At 40.5% G+C, this 18,572-nt stretch overlaps 1 protein-coding gene across 10 annotated transcripts in view; it reads left to right on the forward strand.

Annotated features, from left to right (window-relative positions):
• Positions 1 to 18,572, forward strand: part of UNC79 (unc-79 subunit of NALCN channel complex) — a 262,094-nt gene that overhangs the window by 107,619 nt on the left and 135,903 nt on the right. For all 10 annotated transcript variants that reach the window (XM_060620631.2, XM_060620624.1, XM_060620626.1 and 7 more), the window contains exons 12-14: positions 3,649 to 3,878; positions 7,772 to 7,943; positions 9,315 to 9,545. In XM_060620631.2, the coding sequence (XP_060476614.1) occupies positions 3,649 to 3,878; positions 7,772 to 7,943; positions 9,315 to 9,545 (633 nt within the window). The remainder of the gene's footprint in view (positions 1 to 3,648; positions 3,879 to 7,771; positions 7,944 to 9,314; positions 9,546 to 18,572) is intronic.

Genomic DNA, 18,572 nt, shown 5'->3' on the forward strand with positions numbered 1-18,572 from the left:
CTCTTGATCCAGAGACCTGTGAACTAAAAAGGCAAGTTACCTGCCCCCTCCACACCCTACACAAGATGGTGAGACAGGGACAGGATGACAGCAGTAGGCCTCCATTTGGAAGAGGAAATGGAAGCACATAGCTGTCGGAGGACTGTAGCAGCTCCAGCCACGAACATGACAACGGCTCCTCTGTCTCCAGGGATAGCGAGTGTGCCTTGACTAGGATGTGGTTTTACATCCTGGGAGTAGTTCCCTAATCCATTGTTGTTCTCCTACATTCTTTACTCTCTGAAACATCTTTTCCGAGAAGAAATGGCACATGGTGCAGTTGAGGGGCTCCCTTAGCTTGCTCCCTGATGCAGAGGTCGGGTCCCATAGACTTCCTTTCATGTTGAACTGTGTCTGTCCCCTGTAGTCTAAGTCGATGGTGCTTTTGCTAATAAGACTTTCTGTAAAACCTTGTGGATTTTCAATAAATCTCATTGGAGTTCAGTGCCCCCCAAACCGCCTCTATAATTCTTTTGGGGACGGTCCTTTCTGTACTTGGGGCATTTCAGTCTGCCCTTAAAATTATTAGAAGCCCTCTTCTAGCTGAAAGGCTCAACTGAGCATCACCATCTTTTATCTTTCTGAAGTTTTAACAGAGGATTGTGCAGCCAGTCAGCATATTTTTGATTTGATTTTTTATCCTGAGGCTATATCCTACTTTGAGAATCTTTTATAAGCTGGAGGGACGAGGATGAGAAGCAGTTTTATATTCCAAATTAGTATGTCCTGACTCTGGTGGTATACCTAACATATTTGATACCCAGAGTGGATCATTTTTTTAACACTGCCCTACTTTATATGACAAAATTATTTTTAGTAATAAATTTCAAATTAGCAGATTTTTATTACTTATCCTTTAATAAATGTGTTTTATATGAAAGTTAATTTAGAGAAAATTCATTAAGTTCGTGATAGTTCAGAATTGTTTGAGCTTGCTTTGGGTACAGTTTGTGTCTACCTCTTCTGGAGTACATATTCCTACAGTTGAACAGTGGGTTTGAAATAAGCATCAAGATTGTAAAGGTAAAGAGAAGGACTTTGATTTATGTCAATTCTGTCATTCTGTGAGACAGGTTGGGATTTTTTTTTATGTTTAAAGTTCAAAGCAGTGAAACAGAGTAGCTGGAGAAACTATGCCCATCTGAATTTGAATCTCTGGGAAATCTCTCTACTTTACTTTTGAAATGAATGCATATCACTGAGTCCACATGGGTTGAGGACTGACTGTGGCTTATTAAAACTTAGTGGGAACCACAAGAATTGGTTAGAACTTAAGTCAAGCAAAGGTTATTTTGGGGCAAAGTATTTTATTGCCGATATTATTTAGAATTGGTAGCACATGGTGATAAAGCAGGTTGACTCCTAGTTGGTGTGTATCCAGATAACTGCATAAGAAATCACTAAATCACTCAAATGTAGTAGCATAAACCAACAATCCATTTAATTATGCTCATAGATTTTGTTGGTCAGGGATTGGGACAGGGCACAGTCCATAGCCTGTCTCTGCTTGATGATGTTGGAGGTCTCATCAGGGAAGACTTGAATAACTGGGGGCTGGGATTATCTAGAGGCTTCCAGATCATATGTTTTGGCTCTCGGGTGGGGTGACTTGAAGGCTGGGCTTATGCAGCGCTGTTGACAAGAGACTTACCCATTGCCTCTCTACATGGCTTGGCCAGGACAAAGTTCTGAGTATTCCAATGAGGAAGCATCTGAAGAGAGAACATTTCAAGATGGCCAGGTGGAAGCTGCATGTCTTTTTAAATCTGGCCTCAAGAGTCATATAGGTATCACTTCTGCCATACTCTCTTGATTGAAGCAGCTATGAGTCCATCTAGATTCAAGGCAAATGGAAACATACCTGAGGAAGCCAACCCAAAGAGCCTCATACACAGCTGGACTTGATTTAGATGACAAGACCTTGAACCTCCAGCCAAGAATTTGCATGTGGGAAGAATGTAAATAATATGTGAACAGAAAATAGGATGGTAAATTGCAGGCCTTAAACTTCAGGGCTTTATTATAGTGAATAACTACCCACTAAACCCATATCCACATTCTCTTGTTTATAGAATGGTGGGAATGCCAGAGGAACAAAGACTAATTATAATGAAGAGGAAGAAATTAAACACTAAGAACATGCTCTGATATATACCACACTGCTAGTGGTGTGGTATTGGTTTGGTGGCAAGCAGAAGCCCTAAGCCAATAAGGGTTCTTGTGCTTCCAGAATGAAAGTTAGTGTGTGAGTGAGAAAGGAAGGACACACGGGAAAAATACACCACTTCGAGTCAGGACTGAGTTGGATGCTTACAAGACTTGGGCCTCAGTTGCAGAATAAACACACTGTATTTTAACAAATAATTTTAAAAACCTTATTAATGAAAAGAAAAAAAAATTACAAAAATGTTACACTTGGCTTTTATGATTTGTAGGCCTGAGTCCTGTTTAGAAAATGAGATTTGCTGACACCAGGGTCCAAAGCCTTGTGCTAAAAGCAAGGTGGAACAAACCCTACTTTGAAATGGTCGCTTTGATAGGCAGTTCAACACATTGTCAGTGTTTTGGTGTAGGTTTTGTGCTGGCCTCCTTCCTTATTCTGCCCTCAAAAGATCTGTCATGGAGGGGTCTCAAATATTCACCAGGCTCTGAGTTCATAATGGCCTATAGTATAACATCCCCGCGAGGTGTTCACATCTTTATAAGCTCTATTGAAAGTCTGCAAAGCTCTTAGGACACAAGATGTTGAGCACATGGTGTGGCATCTCTCACAGACTTGGGACACATATTTTTGCAGAAGTCAGGAGCGTTTCCTCACAGCTCCTCAGATGGTGACTCTCTCCCCTGCCTCTTGTCAGGGCAGCTCTGACATAGCCCCCTTGGACTCTGGAATCTGTCTTACGTGCCCCTACTTTTCTCATTGGCATCCCTTCATCTGTTGACTCCTTGCCTATAGTTGATGTCAGCAGCTCGTTCTATGAATGGTTCTTGCTGTGTTTTGCTATATTCCTGTGGTGTCTGTTGACGTATTTGATGTATTCTTTAGGTCTTAATGGAAAGAATGCTGGCGGAGGGCGTGAGTGGGTGGGAGGCCTGCTTAGGGCCCCCTACCTGTCCTTGAACACAGCAAGGACAGGAGAGCTGCACTGGAAATCTGCTCCTTCAGTGGTGGATAAGTAATTTGAAAGTAATTTGGGGGAAATTATTCCCTTCCTATTCTGATGTGCTGTGATGCACTCTCTCTGGACCACAGTTTTAGGTTTTTTCCTCCATATTTCTGCTGAAAACTCTTGAAACACTAACTGGAAATAATCCAGAAAGCGCCCCATCCCCAACCCATGACTGAGGTAGCTTTACAGAGGGCTTTTCAACACAGTTCCACTCCTCCCTCTTTAGAGCTTTTCTGCCACTGACACCAATAGAAACCGCATCTTACCTTCATTTTTAGCTCTGCCTGAAATGTAACTGGTTAGGAGTGACCCGTGTTTTGGAAACTTTAGAAATGTGCAGCCACTTTCGGAGGCCCCTTTACATTCCGTTTGTTCCACTTCTTAGCACCATTTACCTCAGTGACCAGTTTTAGTTGATTTCGCTATTTTTTGCTTCTAGAACTGCAGTTCCCATGTAAGAAGAGCAGTTGTTACCTGCTTTTCAGCGGGCTGCTGTGGCCGTCACGGAAACAGGCCCGTTCGGTACTGCAAGAGATGCCACTCGAATCATCACAGCAATGAAGTGGGGGCTGCGTCGGAGACCCACCTCTATCAGACCTCCCCTCCACCCATCAACACTCGGGAATGCGGTGCCGAGGAGCTGGTCTGCGCCGTGGAGGCTGTGATCAGGTAACAGACAGCTGGTTAGTGGTCTACCGGAAACACCACCTTGGTTTTGAGCCACCCTTGGCACATTGGTAAAGTTCATTCAACTTCAGGTGCCCTCAGCCTAGCCTCTCACCTTCCATAAAGCAGTGATGATTTTTTTTAAGTTTATTTATTCATTTTGAGGGAGAGAGAGAGAGTGTGTGTGTGTGTGTGCGTGCATTCAAGTTGGGGAGCAGCAGAGAAAGGGGGGCGGGGGAGAGAGAGAGAGTCCCAGACAGACTCCGCGCTGTCAGTGCAGAGCACAGAGCCCTATGCGGGGCTGGAACTCATAAACCATGAGATCATGGTCTGAGCCCAGGTCAGATGCTTAACCACGTGAGCTACACAGCCGCCCCAGTGACGATGTTTTAATTCATTCATTCAGCCAAGTGTGTGTTAGGCACTTGGGAGACAAGAGAGAATAAAATGTAGTCTCCACCTTCACCTTACCTATGTAGGGAGTATAAAGACAGAAGCACAGGATTGCGGTTCAGTATGGTAAGCAGAGTGATAGTGCAGAGCAGAGTTTTAGGAAAGTGAAGCAGAGGCACCCCTCAGAGTGAGGGGTGGGAAGGGGGTGCCTGAGGCCTGACTGTGCACTGTAAAGTGTGGCGAGCTCTAGGTAATTCAGTACTGGGGTAAAGCTGCGGGCTCTCCAGTGAGACAGGAGCCCAGTCGTGCAGGCGGTTGGCTTTCTCTCCTATCACGTGACAGAAAAAGGAGCTTTGGAAATGATAACTTTAGACTTGTTCTCTTTTTGCATAATAGTCACTGAAGCCAGATTTTTAAAAATTAAAGAAATAATGTTGGACTGTATGTTTTAAGGATAGAGACTCTTTTCTGTGTCTCTTACTTCAGTGGCTGATGCATGTAGAAATGCAATAAATGTTTGTCAAATGAAACATTACAGAGAGTTTGGAAATAGAAGAAAAAACCAACTATACTGCTGTCATCATTATCAGTGTTGCACATGTTCTTCTAGTTTTACTCAAATGCACATCTTATTTATAGAATTATAATCACAGTATATCATAATTTTTTGATATAACATTATACCATTAGCTCTTTTGCATGTTGTTAGATAGTTTCTGTATTTACCATTTTTAGTGGAAACATAATTTTCATCTAGATTATTTCCCTCCACCTTTAGATTTTTAGATTGCTTCCATTTTTACTATTATATATTACTGTGATAAATATTGTTGTGAATAGTGCTGTTTTTCTATTTTTTATTTTTTTAGGGTAGACGACCAGATATGGTTGGCTGGGTCAAAGGGTATGAATGCTTTAATGGCTATTGATGCATTACCAAACTGATTTTCAGAGTGTGCATATGAATTTATAATGCCAAAAGCATTGTATGAAATTGCTAGTTTTGGCTACACTCTTGCCAACATTGGGTCTTATTCTTACAAATTATGACTTGTTGGGGTGCCCTGATAACTCAGTCAGTTAAGTGTCCACCTCTTGGTTTTGGCCCGGATCATGATCTCATAGTTGGCAAGTTTGAGCCCTGCATCAGGCTCCGCACTGACTGGCAGAGACTGTTTGGGATTCTCTCTCACCCTCTCTCTCTGCCCCTCCCCTGCTTGCACTTTCTCTATCTCTCTCTCTCTCTCTCTCTCTCTCTCAAAATAAATAAATAAACTGAAAAAAAAATTATGACTTGTTTAGCAGGTTGAAAAAGGAGTCTTTGTTGCTCATTTACAGATCTTTGTTTGGGAAGACCTTTATCTCTCCTTCTATTCTAAATGACAGACTTGCTGGATAAAGGATTCTCGGCTGCATATTTTTTCTGTTTAGCACACTGTAGATATCGTGCCAAGCCTTTCTGGCCTGCCAAGTTTCAAAGGAGAGATCAGTCACGAGTCTTATAGGTCTCCCTTTATATGTGAGGGCACGTTTATCCCTTGCTGCTTTCAGAATTTTCTCTTTATCCTTGTATTTTGCCAGTTTTACTATGATATGTCGTGCAGAAGATCGATTCAAGTTACATCTGAAGGGAGTTCTCTGTGCCTCTTGGATTTCAATGCCTTTTTCCTTCCCCAGTTCAGGGAAGTTCTCAGCTATTATTTCTTCAAGTACCCCTTCAGCACCTTTCCCTCTCTCTTCCTCCTCTGGGATACCAATTATGCGTATATTATTTCTTTTTAGTGTATCACTTAGTTCTCTAATTTTCCCCTCATACTCCTGGATTTTTTTATCTCTCTTTTTCTCAGCTTCCTCTTTTTCCATAACTTTATCTTCTAGTTCGCCTATTCTCTCCTCTGCCTCTTCAAGCCGAGCCGTCATCGTTTCCATTTTGTTTTGCATTTCATTTAAAGCGTTTTTCAGCTCCTTGTGACTGTTCCTTAGTCCCATGATCTCTGTAGCAAGAGATTCTCTGCTGTCCTCTATACTGTTTTCAAGCCCAGCGATTAATTTTATGACTATTATTCTAAATTCACTTTCTGTTATATTATTTAAATCCTTTTTGATCAGTTCATTGGCTGTTGCTACTTCCTGGAGATTCTTCTGAGGGGAATTCTTCCGTTTGGTCATTTTGGATAGTCCCTGGAGTGGTGGGGACCTGCAGGGCACTTCCCCTGTGCTGTGGTGTCTAACTGGAGTTGGTGGGCGGGGCCGCAGTCCGACCTGATGTCTGCCCCCAGCCCACCGCTGGGGCCACAGTCAGACTGGTGTGTGCCTTCTCTTCCCCTCTCCTAGGGGCGGGATTCACTGTGGGGTGGCGTGGCCCGTCTGGGCTACTTGCACACTGCCAGGCTTGTGGTGCTGGGGATCTGGCGTATTAGCTGGGGTGGGTAGGCAAGGTGCACGGGGGCAGGAGGGGCAGGCTTAGCTCGCTTCTCCTTAGGTGATCCACTTCAGGAGGGGCCCTGTGGCAGCGGGAGGGAGTCAGATCCGCTGCCGGAGGTTTGGCTCCGCAGAAGCACAGAGTTGGGTGTTTGCGCGGAGCGAGCAAGTTCCCTGGCAGGAACTGGTTCCCTTTGGGATTTTGGCTGGGGGATGGGCGAGGGAGATGGCGCTGGTGAGCGCCTTTGTTCCCCACCAAACTGAGCTCTGTAGTCCGGGGGCTCAGCAACTCTCCCTCCCTTTGTCCTCCAGCCTTCCCGCTTTCCGAGCAGAGCTGTTAACTTTTGACCTCCCAGATGCTAAGTCGCGCTTGCTGTGGGAACACACTCCGTCCGTCCCCTCCGCTTTTGCCAGCCAGATTCGGGGGCTCTGCTTGGCCGGCAGGCTGCCCCTCCACCCCGGCTCCCTCCCGCCAGTCCGTGGAGCACGCACCGCCTCGCCGCCCTTCCTACCCTCTTCAGCAGGCCTCTCGTCTGTGCTTGGCTCCGGAGACTCCGTTCTGCTAATCCTCTGGCGGTTTTCTGGGTTATTTAGGCAGGTGTAGGTGGAATCTAAGTGATCAGCAGGACGCGCGGTGAACCCAGCGTCCTCCTATGCCGCCATCTTCCAACCTCCCAGATCTTTGAATATTAGATATTGAGTATTTTTCCATTTGGGTATAAATTCTTCAGTCTCTCTTTGTACCATGCATTTGAGGTCCACATAACTTCAGATTAGATCTAGGGGAAGTATTGGCGTCTAGCGGGATGGTTGGTACACTGGAAGCCAGAAGGCATCAGTTCTGCCTGATTCTAATTGATTGGAGGAAGCAGCCTCTTTGTGCCTCAGTTTATTCACTTTGGAAATGGGGATGGAGTACAACATAGTAAAGAACTGAAATTAGGCCTGTTGGAGCAACTTCTACCAATTGGAAGGAGAGCAGCCAGTTATGCCTGAGTACTCACGAAGTGGTTGCTCTGAATAGGTCATAACCTAGAATGTGTTTTTCGATCACCTAACTTGACATCTCTCATCTTTGGCAGCTTGTTGAAAGAAGCCGAGTTCCATGCTGAGCAGCGGGAATATGAGCTGAATCGCCGGCGGCAGCTGGGACTTTCCTCTTCCCACCATTCCCTGGATAACACTGACTTTGACAACAAGGATGATGATAAACACGACCAGCGACTACTCAGTCAATTTGGAATATGGTTTTTAGTAAGAAAATAAGTTAGCTATTCTCTGCTTTCTTATTTCTCATGACAACATTGCACCAATGAGGAATATTTCCTGTTCTTTTTAAAGAAGTTAGTGAATAGTGAAAAGTTAACCTTAGCGGTGGGACTCTATATTGTAGGACAGTGGCTCTCAACCCTGGGCTGCACATTGAATTTCCCTGGGAAAGCTTTCAAAGAATGGCAATGCCCAGATCCCACCCTAGCATCTTGGGAACTTTTAAAAAAGCTTCCTTGTTGATTCTAATGAATAGCCAGGTGTTGAAGCCTACCGGCCAGACCCTTGACTGTTTGAAATGCACCTTTGACAGAAAATGGATGGGAATGTTGCTAGGGTATGTTGTGAAATAACCGAGTCAATATAATTTACAGATCATTCGCATCCTATCATCTATACACATGACATTTTTCTTGAAAGTTCAGTATCTGTGGTACTTTTTGTTTATTTAGGGCAAGTTTGCATACAACCAGAAAAATCAGAGCTGTATTAACACAGGCAATTTGATTGTTTTTGACTGATTCACAGGCAACATTCATTCAGTAAAGATCAAACATCCCAGTCCCAAATTCCATGCAAGCTGAACATGGCAGTTCTGTTAGAGAAGCAGACTTTTGTTTTTGCCCAACGGAGACATAGATTGAGTCTCCATAGTAATATATCTCTTTATGCTTTTACATGGTTATCTGAAAAAGTTGTGTTTTGTTTTGTCTTACCAAATTGGTATTTAATTGCTGATTTCACATTTTTTGCTCCTAGAGCTTACTACCTAATGACATAATGACTGCTATTATGAACTCTTTGAAGGCAAGGATACTGTTTTATTTATTTGTACATTCCTGACTCCTACTATTGTGTTTCATAAAAGATTATTGCAGAATGAATAATGAATAAACGATGAGCTGCTTTTAAAAGGCTATTTGTAATGTGCTGAATTAGGGGGCTCTAGGCTTTCAGAATTATTACTGATAGAAAATCCTTAGCTAAATCTGATAATTTTAGAATGGAAACATAGGTAGATTATTTTTTCACTGAAGATATTTATGAAATTTCACTTTGCAGACCTAACTTTTAAAAAAGCATTGATCTAGTGTAGATTACAAAATAGGTTTCTTCTAGGAGAAAAGGCTTATCGAAAGGTGCAATCTCGAGGGGAAATTATTGTTGCAATACTTCTCTCCCTGTAAGGAATGCAGTTTCTAGGTTAAATGATCCTGTGTCATTTATAAACTGCCTACTTTAGATGGATTATTGGGAACCGTTTTTTGTTTTTTTTTTTTTTTTTTGCCGTTAAACGAATCTTAATGATGTAAAATGGATGAAGGCTAAAGCAGAGTCTAATCTGCCCATTTCCAGGTGAGCCTTTGCACGCCCAGTGAGAACACACCTACAGAGAGCTTGGCCAGGCTGGTGGCCATGGTGTTTCAGTGGTTCCACTCCACGGCATATATGATGGATGATGAAGTTGGAAGTTTGGTGGAAAAACTGAAGCCTCAGTTTGTCACCAAGTGGTTGAAGACAGTCTGTGATGTTCGCTTTGATGTCATGGTCATGTGCCTTCTTCCCAAACCAATGGAATTTGCCAGGGTAAGTGGAGGCCCCCCACTCTGACCTTGTTGGAGAGGAATTGGGAGAAACACTTCCCTAGCCATTAGCATGTTATCATTGTCTATAGAAGAGCATCTCTCCTTATTTTAGTCAATACAGCTGAATGAGGTTAGTTGAGCAACTACATTTTAGGTGATGTGCTGCTTTGATGTTGGTTTGGGATGAAGAATGGTAAAACGAATATGTGAGATATCTTTAAGAATTTACAAGAAGATAAAAAAATGGGGCACCTCGGTGGCTCTTGATTTTGGCTCAGCTCACGATCGTGTGGTTTGTGGGGTCATGCCCCATAGGGCTCTGAGCTGATAGACTGGAGCCTGCTTGGGATTCTCTCTCTTACTTTCTCTCTGCTTCTCTCCTGCTCGTGCACTCTCTCTCTCTTTCTCAAAATTAAAAAAAAATAATAATAATTTAAGGGAGGATTCTTCCCTGACTTTGCTGAATGTATTTTTTTAAATTAAGAAACAGAAGAAAAAAGTTTTTCTATGAGATTGCAAGGTCTCAGTCCTTCTCTGGTCTACTGTCTGTGTAAAGGCTAACATTTGATTAGGAGCAATTTCTGTGGTTTCACATAAATTTCTAGAAGTGAATGGCAGAAATCCCTGCCCTCTCATTTGGAATGCCACAAAAGGCATAGGACGTGCCAAAATGCTCCCTTTCCTCCAGCTTATAGGACAAATTCCTCTGAGCTCATCCTTTTGCTTAGTGGATTATAGGCTTCATATACACAGCTGGTAAGACCCCATATTTTTAAAATACAATATAATTTGTGTCTAACTTAGCAAGGTGGATGTCCAGAATCAGTTTTTGGCAGAAATATAGGACATTTTTTCAAGATATTTTCTGGATTTTATTTTGTGATTATTTTGGTTTGTTTTCAATGAGATAGGGAGGCATTTTTCAGTCTAATTAAGACATTTAAGGATAAAATAGAACACAGACCATCTAGAGAAATAGCTTTCGTTAGGTTTCTGGGACACAGAGTAGTTCTGTGGGTGATTCAAGATATACTTTTTTCTTCTTTGGTGCCACCTACTGACTCACATATAAAATTGGAGTTTTGCATAACAGACATTCCCTATTTTGTGGCATTATTTGACTGTGTTGATATGTTTTCTATTATTATTTCCTTTGGAATAGTAAAGGATTGGTCCAATCTGATTATCGAAGATAAGAGGAAATGGTAGCTGAGGGCCTGTAACAGACACATTTGGGAGAGAAAAGACAAAGTTTATTTATACTTATAGTCAGTACTCAGTACATTGCTGCATATCAGTGATGGGCATCTCCCTCAGTAGCCAAAGATAAAAAGTGTAGGGTAGGGAGTTAGGGCTGGAATGGGAAGATATGGAAGGTTCTCTTGAGCCTTTTGATACTTAGTGGCACTGGGCAGTCTGTCTCCACAGCAGCTGAATTCACAGGTAACTACTCCCTTTAATGGAAATGATATTTCTGAAAGCTCTGCTTTAGTCAGACAAGGGAAGTTGGGATAAAGTTTCTGCATCTTCTTTAGTTCTAACGTTTTCATTAAAATGATCCTTATGACAAGTGTGGGGGTCTGAGTGGTTCCGCACATTTCTCTCCTCTGAAACTTCGAGAGAAGTTTCACACCAAAAGGAAGGTAGGTTGATTGCTGTAGATTTGGGTTAGGAGCTTCCAGGTAAGAGATCTGCAAAGGAGGAAGCAGGCATAGATTAGGACAAGGAAACAAACACAAAAAAACCTGAGATTAATGGTGACAGTAGACTCTAAACCTAGTTTCCAAGGCCAGAGGGCAGCCAGTCAGGATTTGCAGATGTTGGGCTCAAAGTGTCTTTAGACAATAGAGTGAGGTCGTCAGTGTCTCTGTCCTGGTTATGAGCAGCGCATGGGCGATGCTGGTGTTTGGTGAGATTCCTGACTGGCCCTGGCTATTGCCACAAGTCCTTTGAAGTTCAAATCAAATTGTCTTACTCTGGCTTGCAGGGCTTTGGGACAAGACAACCTAGAGTCTCAATAGGATCTAGACCATCAGGTTTTAGTTTTCAGTGACACCAAGTAAGCAGGGTGGGAGGAAAATTGGAAATACCAGTTACTGACAAAATGTGCGAGACAGCAGGATTCAGTTTATGAGGAGGTGACAAATAGCTCAAAGACCGTGAGCAGGACTAGATTCTGATAATTCACAAGGGTGGGTTATAGTTTTCCATTGAAACATAAAATTTCTGTCTATAGTCACCCCCCATTTTGATCATAGATAATCAAAATAAGATTAATCTTATTCACAAAGTAAGACTAGTCTCATTAAATTTGGCCTAATTATTTATGTAGATGCAGCGACAGTCAATGGTAATTGACCAAAATAAACCTTTAATGTTGGCTTTGCTGGAATGTTTATGGAGAATCTCAGATTGGGCTTTTAGAAACCGCTAGAGGTTAGGATGCTAAGCCAGTAACTTGTCATCATACTTCATCTACAGTACCTCTAGATTTGGGTAAATTTATCTCTAAGGTCACCAAAATATTCTAAGTTTCCTGGACCTTTCAGAAAGTAACATTTCGTATTTGCTTATCCTGTTTTTTCCAAGAGGGCTTTGTAAGCACTGGCTCCTTCATGTCAACCTTAGTTCCTTAAAACTGGTCATATCTGATTCTATGCACATCCTTCTCTACTATGACAGTCTAGGCAAAGCCTTGGTGGTATTACCAGTTTTTCTGATTATGTTCTGTTACAAGGAGGACAGATTGAGAAACTTGTGCATGGAAATAAAAATACTAAGAGTTTCTGAACTCTGAAGGGTCAGATGTTGGGGGAGAAAAAGACAAGTGTTTTGTTGTTGTTTACAAAAATAATCTACTAAATTCTTGTGAGTTGTAGCTAGTTTAAGAAAAACCTTATATCCAGAAAATAGAACATTAAAGAGCCAGCAAAGTTCCAAACTAAAAAAACACAAAAATGATTACCTTTCTTCATCAGTTCATTCAACCTAATCTAATTAATTAAAAAAAATTTTTTTAAGTTTATTTATTTTTGAGAGGGGTGGGGAGGGGCAGAGAGAGAGAGGGAGAAAGAGAATCTCAAGCAGGCTCTGCACCGTCAGCGTGGAGCCCGATGTAGGGCTCAAATTCACAAACCATGAGATTGTGATCTGAGCTGACACAGAGTCCAGATGCTTAACCAACGGAACCACCCAAGTGCCCCAACCCCATCTAATTAACTTTTGTTCCTTTTAATCTTGGGTAGCAGTTTTAGGAACACATCAGCTTCTCCACCAGCGTTCTGGAATCCTTTCTCAGGCCGGCAGCATGCAATACCACCAGAAGCTTGTACTCAGTATTGCCTGTCATACTGTTCCTGGGTCTCAGAGACAGTTCTTTTTGCTAAAGCCAAAGCCTTCTATCTAGTGGTTGATCACAAGAGCTTTCAGGAAAACATCAGAAAAAAAACAATAACAGACTGTGAATGATAAAAGACTTTAAAAATGGCTATAATCAGATCCTCTGAGAGTACTGGAATTATGATCACATTAGGGAAAGCATCAGGAGGCTATGTCATGAGCAGGAAAAGTAATGACAAATTGCTAGAAATTTCATAACATTTTACCTATACAAATATAAGCTAGGGAAGGTTAAGCATCTCTTCGTATTTGATGATGCTTTTCATGCAATTCAACATATCAAATAAACCTAATTGGTTATTGGAAACCTAATATCTTATTTTACTAGAAAAAGAAAAAAATCCTTTGAGATTTTCTAGAGGCCCTCTCAGAAATCTCAAAGCCAGTTTGAGATCAAGATTTTATTAAGGACTTGATTTTGGGAAGGCAAAAATATGAAAAGTTGTCAGAAATGTCAAAAGGTTTAAACACTTAATTCACCAGGATCACAGGGTCACTATGAAACAATACTTAATTATCCATTTAACCACAAGGACAAAAAGATTTCAAAAGTAAATATAGGATGTAACATGCTAATTAAAAATTGGCTTTTTTGTTTTAATTGAGAAGACTTAGTTCTCTTAAATAATTGAGGACTTGGGGCACAGGAAATTATGGTAAGACACAGAATAGTTGTTTCCTAGACACATTATTGAAAAGGTAAAGAAAAACCTTGTTCAATTTCTTTTCTTTTTATCCTTTTACTTTATTATTATTTTTTTTTTAAATTTAAATCCAAATTAGTTGATATTAGTATAATAATGATTTCAGGAATAGAATTTAGTGATTCATCATGTAATATAACACCCAGTGCTCATCCCAAGTGCCCTCCTTAATGCCTCTCACCCATCTAGACCATCCCCCCACCCAACACCCCACCAGCGACCCTCAGTTTGTTCTGTATATTTAAGAGTCTCTTACAGTTTGTCTCCCACTCTGCTTTTATCTTATTTTTCCTTCCCTTCCCTTATGTTCATCTGTTTTGTATCTTAAAGTCCTCATATGAGTGAAGTCATATGATATTTGTCTTTTTCTGAGTGACTTATTTCACTTAGCATAATACATTATGGTTCCATCCAAATTGTTGCAAATGGCAAGATTTCATTCTCTTTAATTGCTGAATAGTATTCAGTAATTCAGTATAATAGTATTCCATTATACACACACACACACACACACACACGCACACACATACACCACATCTTCTTTATTTATCCATTTTTCAGTCAGTGGACATTTGGGCTCTTTCCACACTTTGGCTCTTGTCGATAGTGCTGCTATAAACATTGGGGTGCATGTGCCCTTTTGAATCAGCACTTCTGTATCCTTTGGATACATATCTAGTAGTGCAATTACTGGGTTGTAGGGTAGTTCTATTTTTAATTTTTTGAGGAAACTCCACACTGTTTTCCAGAGTGGCTGCACCAGTTTGCATTCCCACCAGCAGTGCAAAAGAATTCCTCTTTCTCCACATCCTTGCCAACATCTGTTGTTGCCTGACTTGTTAATGTTAGCCATTCTGACAGGGGTGAGGTGGCATCTCATTGTGGTTTTGATTTGCATTTCCCTGGTGATGAGTGAAGTTGAGCATTTTTTCATGTGTCAGTTGGCCATCTGGATGTCTTCTTTGGAGAAGTGTCTATTCATGTCTTTTGCCCATTTCTTCACTGGATTATTTGTTTTTTGGGTGTGGAGTTTGATAAGTTCTTTGTAGATTTTGGATACTAACCCTTTATTTGATATGTCATTTGCAAATATCTTCTCCCATTCTGTCGGTTGCCTTTTAGTTTTTTTGCTGACTGTTTTCTTTGCTGTGCAGAAGCCTTTTTTCTTGATGAGGTCTCAATAGTTCTTTTTGCTTTTGTTTCCCTTACCTCTGGAGACATGTTGAGTAAGAAGTTGCTGTGGCTGAGGTCAAAGAGGTAGTTGCCTGTTTTCTCCTCTAGGGATGGCTTCCTGTCTAACATTTAGGTCTTTCATCCATTTTGAGTTTATTTTTGTTTATGGGGTAAGAAAGTGGTCCAGGTTCATTGTTCTGCATGTCGCTGTCCAGTTTTCCCAGCACCACTTGCTGAAGAGACTGTCTTTGTTCCATTTGATATTCTTTCCTACTTTGTTAAAGATTAGTTGGCCATACATTTGTGGGTCCATTTCTGGGTTCTCTATTTTCCTCCATTGATCTGAGTGTTTTTGTGCCAGTACCATACTGTCTTGATGATTACAGTTTTATAGTACAGCTTAAAGTCCAGGATTATGATGGCTCCAGCTTTGGTTTTCTTTTTCAGGATTGCTTTGGCTATTCGGGGTCTTTTCTGGTTCCACACAAATTTTAGGGTTTTTTTTTTTTTTGTTCTAGCTCTGTGAAGCATGCTGGTGTTATTTTGGGTAGTATCTACATTTTAACGATATTTCTTCTTTCAATTCACGAGCATGGAATTTGTGTGTGTGTGTGTCTTCTTCAATTTCTTTCATAAGCTTTCTATAGTTTTCAGTGTATAGATTTTTCACCTCTTTGATCAGGTTTATTCTTAGGTATTTTATGGTTTTGGGTGCAATTGTAAATGGGACTGATTCCTTGATTTCTCTTTCTGCTGCTTTATTATTGGTGTATAGAAATGCAACTGATTTCTGTACATTGATTTTATATCCTGTGACTTTGCTGAATTCATGTATCAGTTCTAGCAGTTTATTGGTAGGTAGAGTCTTTGGGGTTTTCCACACAGAGTGTCATGTCATCTGCGAAGAGTGAAAATTTGACTTCCTCCCTGTCGATTTGGATGCCTTTTATTTCTTTATATTGTCTGATTGCTGAGGCTAGGACTTCCAACAGTGTGTTGAGTAACAGTGGTGAGAGTGGACATCTTTGTCATGTTTCTGACCTTAGGAGGAAAGCTCTCAATTTTTCCCCCTTGAGGATGATATTAGTGGCAGGTCATTCATATTTGGCCTTTATGGTCTTGAGGTATGATCCTTCTATCCCTTCTATCCCTTTTCTTGATGGTTTTTATTAAGAAATGATGCTATATTTTATCAAATGCTTTTTTTGCATGCAATTTCTTATTAAGAACACACCAGTAACCCAAAAAACTTTTGTCCTTTTCTGTGAAAGAAAACCAAACTCAGGGGTGCCTGGGTGGCTCAGTTGGTTAAGCGTCCAACTTTGGCTCAGGTCATGATCTCATGGTTCATGGGTTTGAGCCCTGCATCGGGTTCTGTGATGGCAGCTCAGAGCCTGGAACCTGCTTCGGATTCTGTCTCCCTGCCTCTGTGCCCCTCCCCTGCTTGTGCTCTGTCTCTCAAAAATAAATAAACATTGACAAAAAAAAAAAAAAAAAAACCCAAACACAGGTTTTATACTGCTACACTGTTAATATTAAAGTTCACTTGGTGTTGTATGGAAACCACTTTGACAATAAATTTCCTATTTAAAAAAATAATAAAATAAAATAAAATAAAATAAAAAAATAAAGTTCACTTAAAAAACTTTCCCTATCAATCTTAGCCAGTTTGACCACACAAGGTAAGATTCTCTCTCTGTCCTCCACCCCCACCCTCCACACCATCCTTTACAACTTTTTATTTCTATTCAGGTTTTTGTCCTTCACTTTACTCTTTTTTTATTCTAGAAAGCCTTCACACCACCTCTACAGAATGACTTTAGGACAGAATTACTCTTTTTGTCCTTAACAAAATTGTCTCATATATTCCTTAAATATTCTGCATATGGAGTTTTTTCCATCACTCTTACTATTTCTAATAGTTTCACTTATATATATTGATCATAGTTTTCAACACTTGATAACCTCTATTTTTCAGAGAAAACCAAGAGGTAGACAGTTTGTGAATTTCCTGTCACCTACCAGTGTTTTGTAGCATATTAGCAAATTTTATGAATATACTACTTTATAACCTCAAGAGCTATATTTCATAGTATAATTTCTCAATATGGCAAAAAGAACATATTTGTTAACAGATCAAAATATCTTTAGTCTCTCTGTCATAATAAGAATCCAAAAGTAGGTGCACCTGGTGGCTCAGTTAGTTAAGCATTGACTCCTAGTTTTGGCTCAGGTCATGATCTCATGGTTTGTGAGGTCGAGACTCATGTCCATGCAGAGCCTGCTTGGGACTTTCTCTCTTTCCCTCTCTCTCTGCCCCTCCCCCTCTCACATGCACTTGTGCTCTCTGTCTCAAAATAAATAAACATGAAAAAAAAAGAATCTAAAAGTATATAAACTTGTATTCAGTAATTAATGTTTCAGTGTTTTGTCTTTTTTTCTTTTTAATGTTTATTTATTCTTGAGAGAGAGAGACAGAGCGCAAGCAGGGAAGTCGCAGAGAGAGAGGGAGACACAGACTCCAAAGTAGGCTCCAGGCTCCGAGCTGTCATCACAGAGCCTGACATGGGGCTGAAACTCACAAACTGTGAGATCGTGACCTGCGCCAAAGTTGGACACTTAACCGACTGAGCCACCCAGGCACCCCTCAGTGTTTTGTCTTATTTAGAAATGGTCTAGATATTCAACAGGTACATACCATTTAATGTAACTTAGTATAACTTTCGTTTCAAGCTATCAAAAACATTTTGGAAACTACTAAGTAGACATATTATAAAACACAGCTATTGTTGAAATAAAGCTTGTCAGAATAATAATTTAATTTAATTAAAATTAAATCTATACATTTTATAATCTCAAACATCTAGTAAATATAATATTAACTTACTTGACTAGAAAACCGACATAGAATAAAAATGTATGATTAGATTATACTCACTGCTGATAACTCAGAAGACACAACTGTTTTTATTAAACCAACTATATGAATCTCGTCTTGTTTATGAAAGATTTACCCAAATCACATGAACTTGAAAAACATTTGGGTTACTTTCTATATTTCTGAGAGTTTGGGGAATATTTAATTCATATAAGTTACGTTTTTAAAACTCATTTAGAATAGATCTTTTAATGGATTTTGTAAATTGTCAATACCATTCAGAAGTAACAAAATATCACATATACATAATATACCTATGCAAAAGTATAGACAGACACACATACAAATGGTCCCCAGTTTACCATGGTTTGATTTAGGATTTTTCGACTTTACAATGGTACAAGAGTGATACATATTCAGTAGAAACCGTACTTCAACATGTGAATTTTGATCTTTTCCTGGACTAGTGGTATGCAGTATGATCCTCACTCATGATGCTGGGCAGGGGCCACGAGCCTCAGCTCCCAGACAGCCACGTGGTCACTGGGTCAACCTTTGCTATACCAGCTACCGTTGCGCACCCACACAGCCATTCTGTTTTTCACTTGCAGTACAGTATTCAATAACTTACATGAGCTATTTAACACTTTATTATAAAATAGGCTTTGTGTTAGATGATTTTGCCCAGCTGTAGGCCAATGTGAGTGTCCTGAGCACATGCAAGGTGGGCCAGGCTAAGCAATGATATTTGGTAAGTTGGGAGTGTTAAGTGTGTTTTTAATTTACAGTATCTTCAACTTATGATGGGCTTATTGGGACACAATGCAATTTTGAGTCAAGAAATATCTGTAGAGACCTTAACAGTAGAGACTGT

This window comes from Panthera onca, chromosome B3 (assembly GCF_046562875.1).
Source record: "Panthera onca isolate mPanOnc1 chromosome B3, mPanOnc1 haplotype 2, whole genome shotgun sequence".
NCBI classification, from domain to species: Eukaryota; Metazoa; Chordata; class Mammalia; order Carnivora; family Felidae; genus Panthera; species Panthera onca.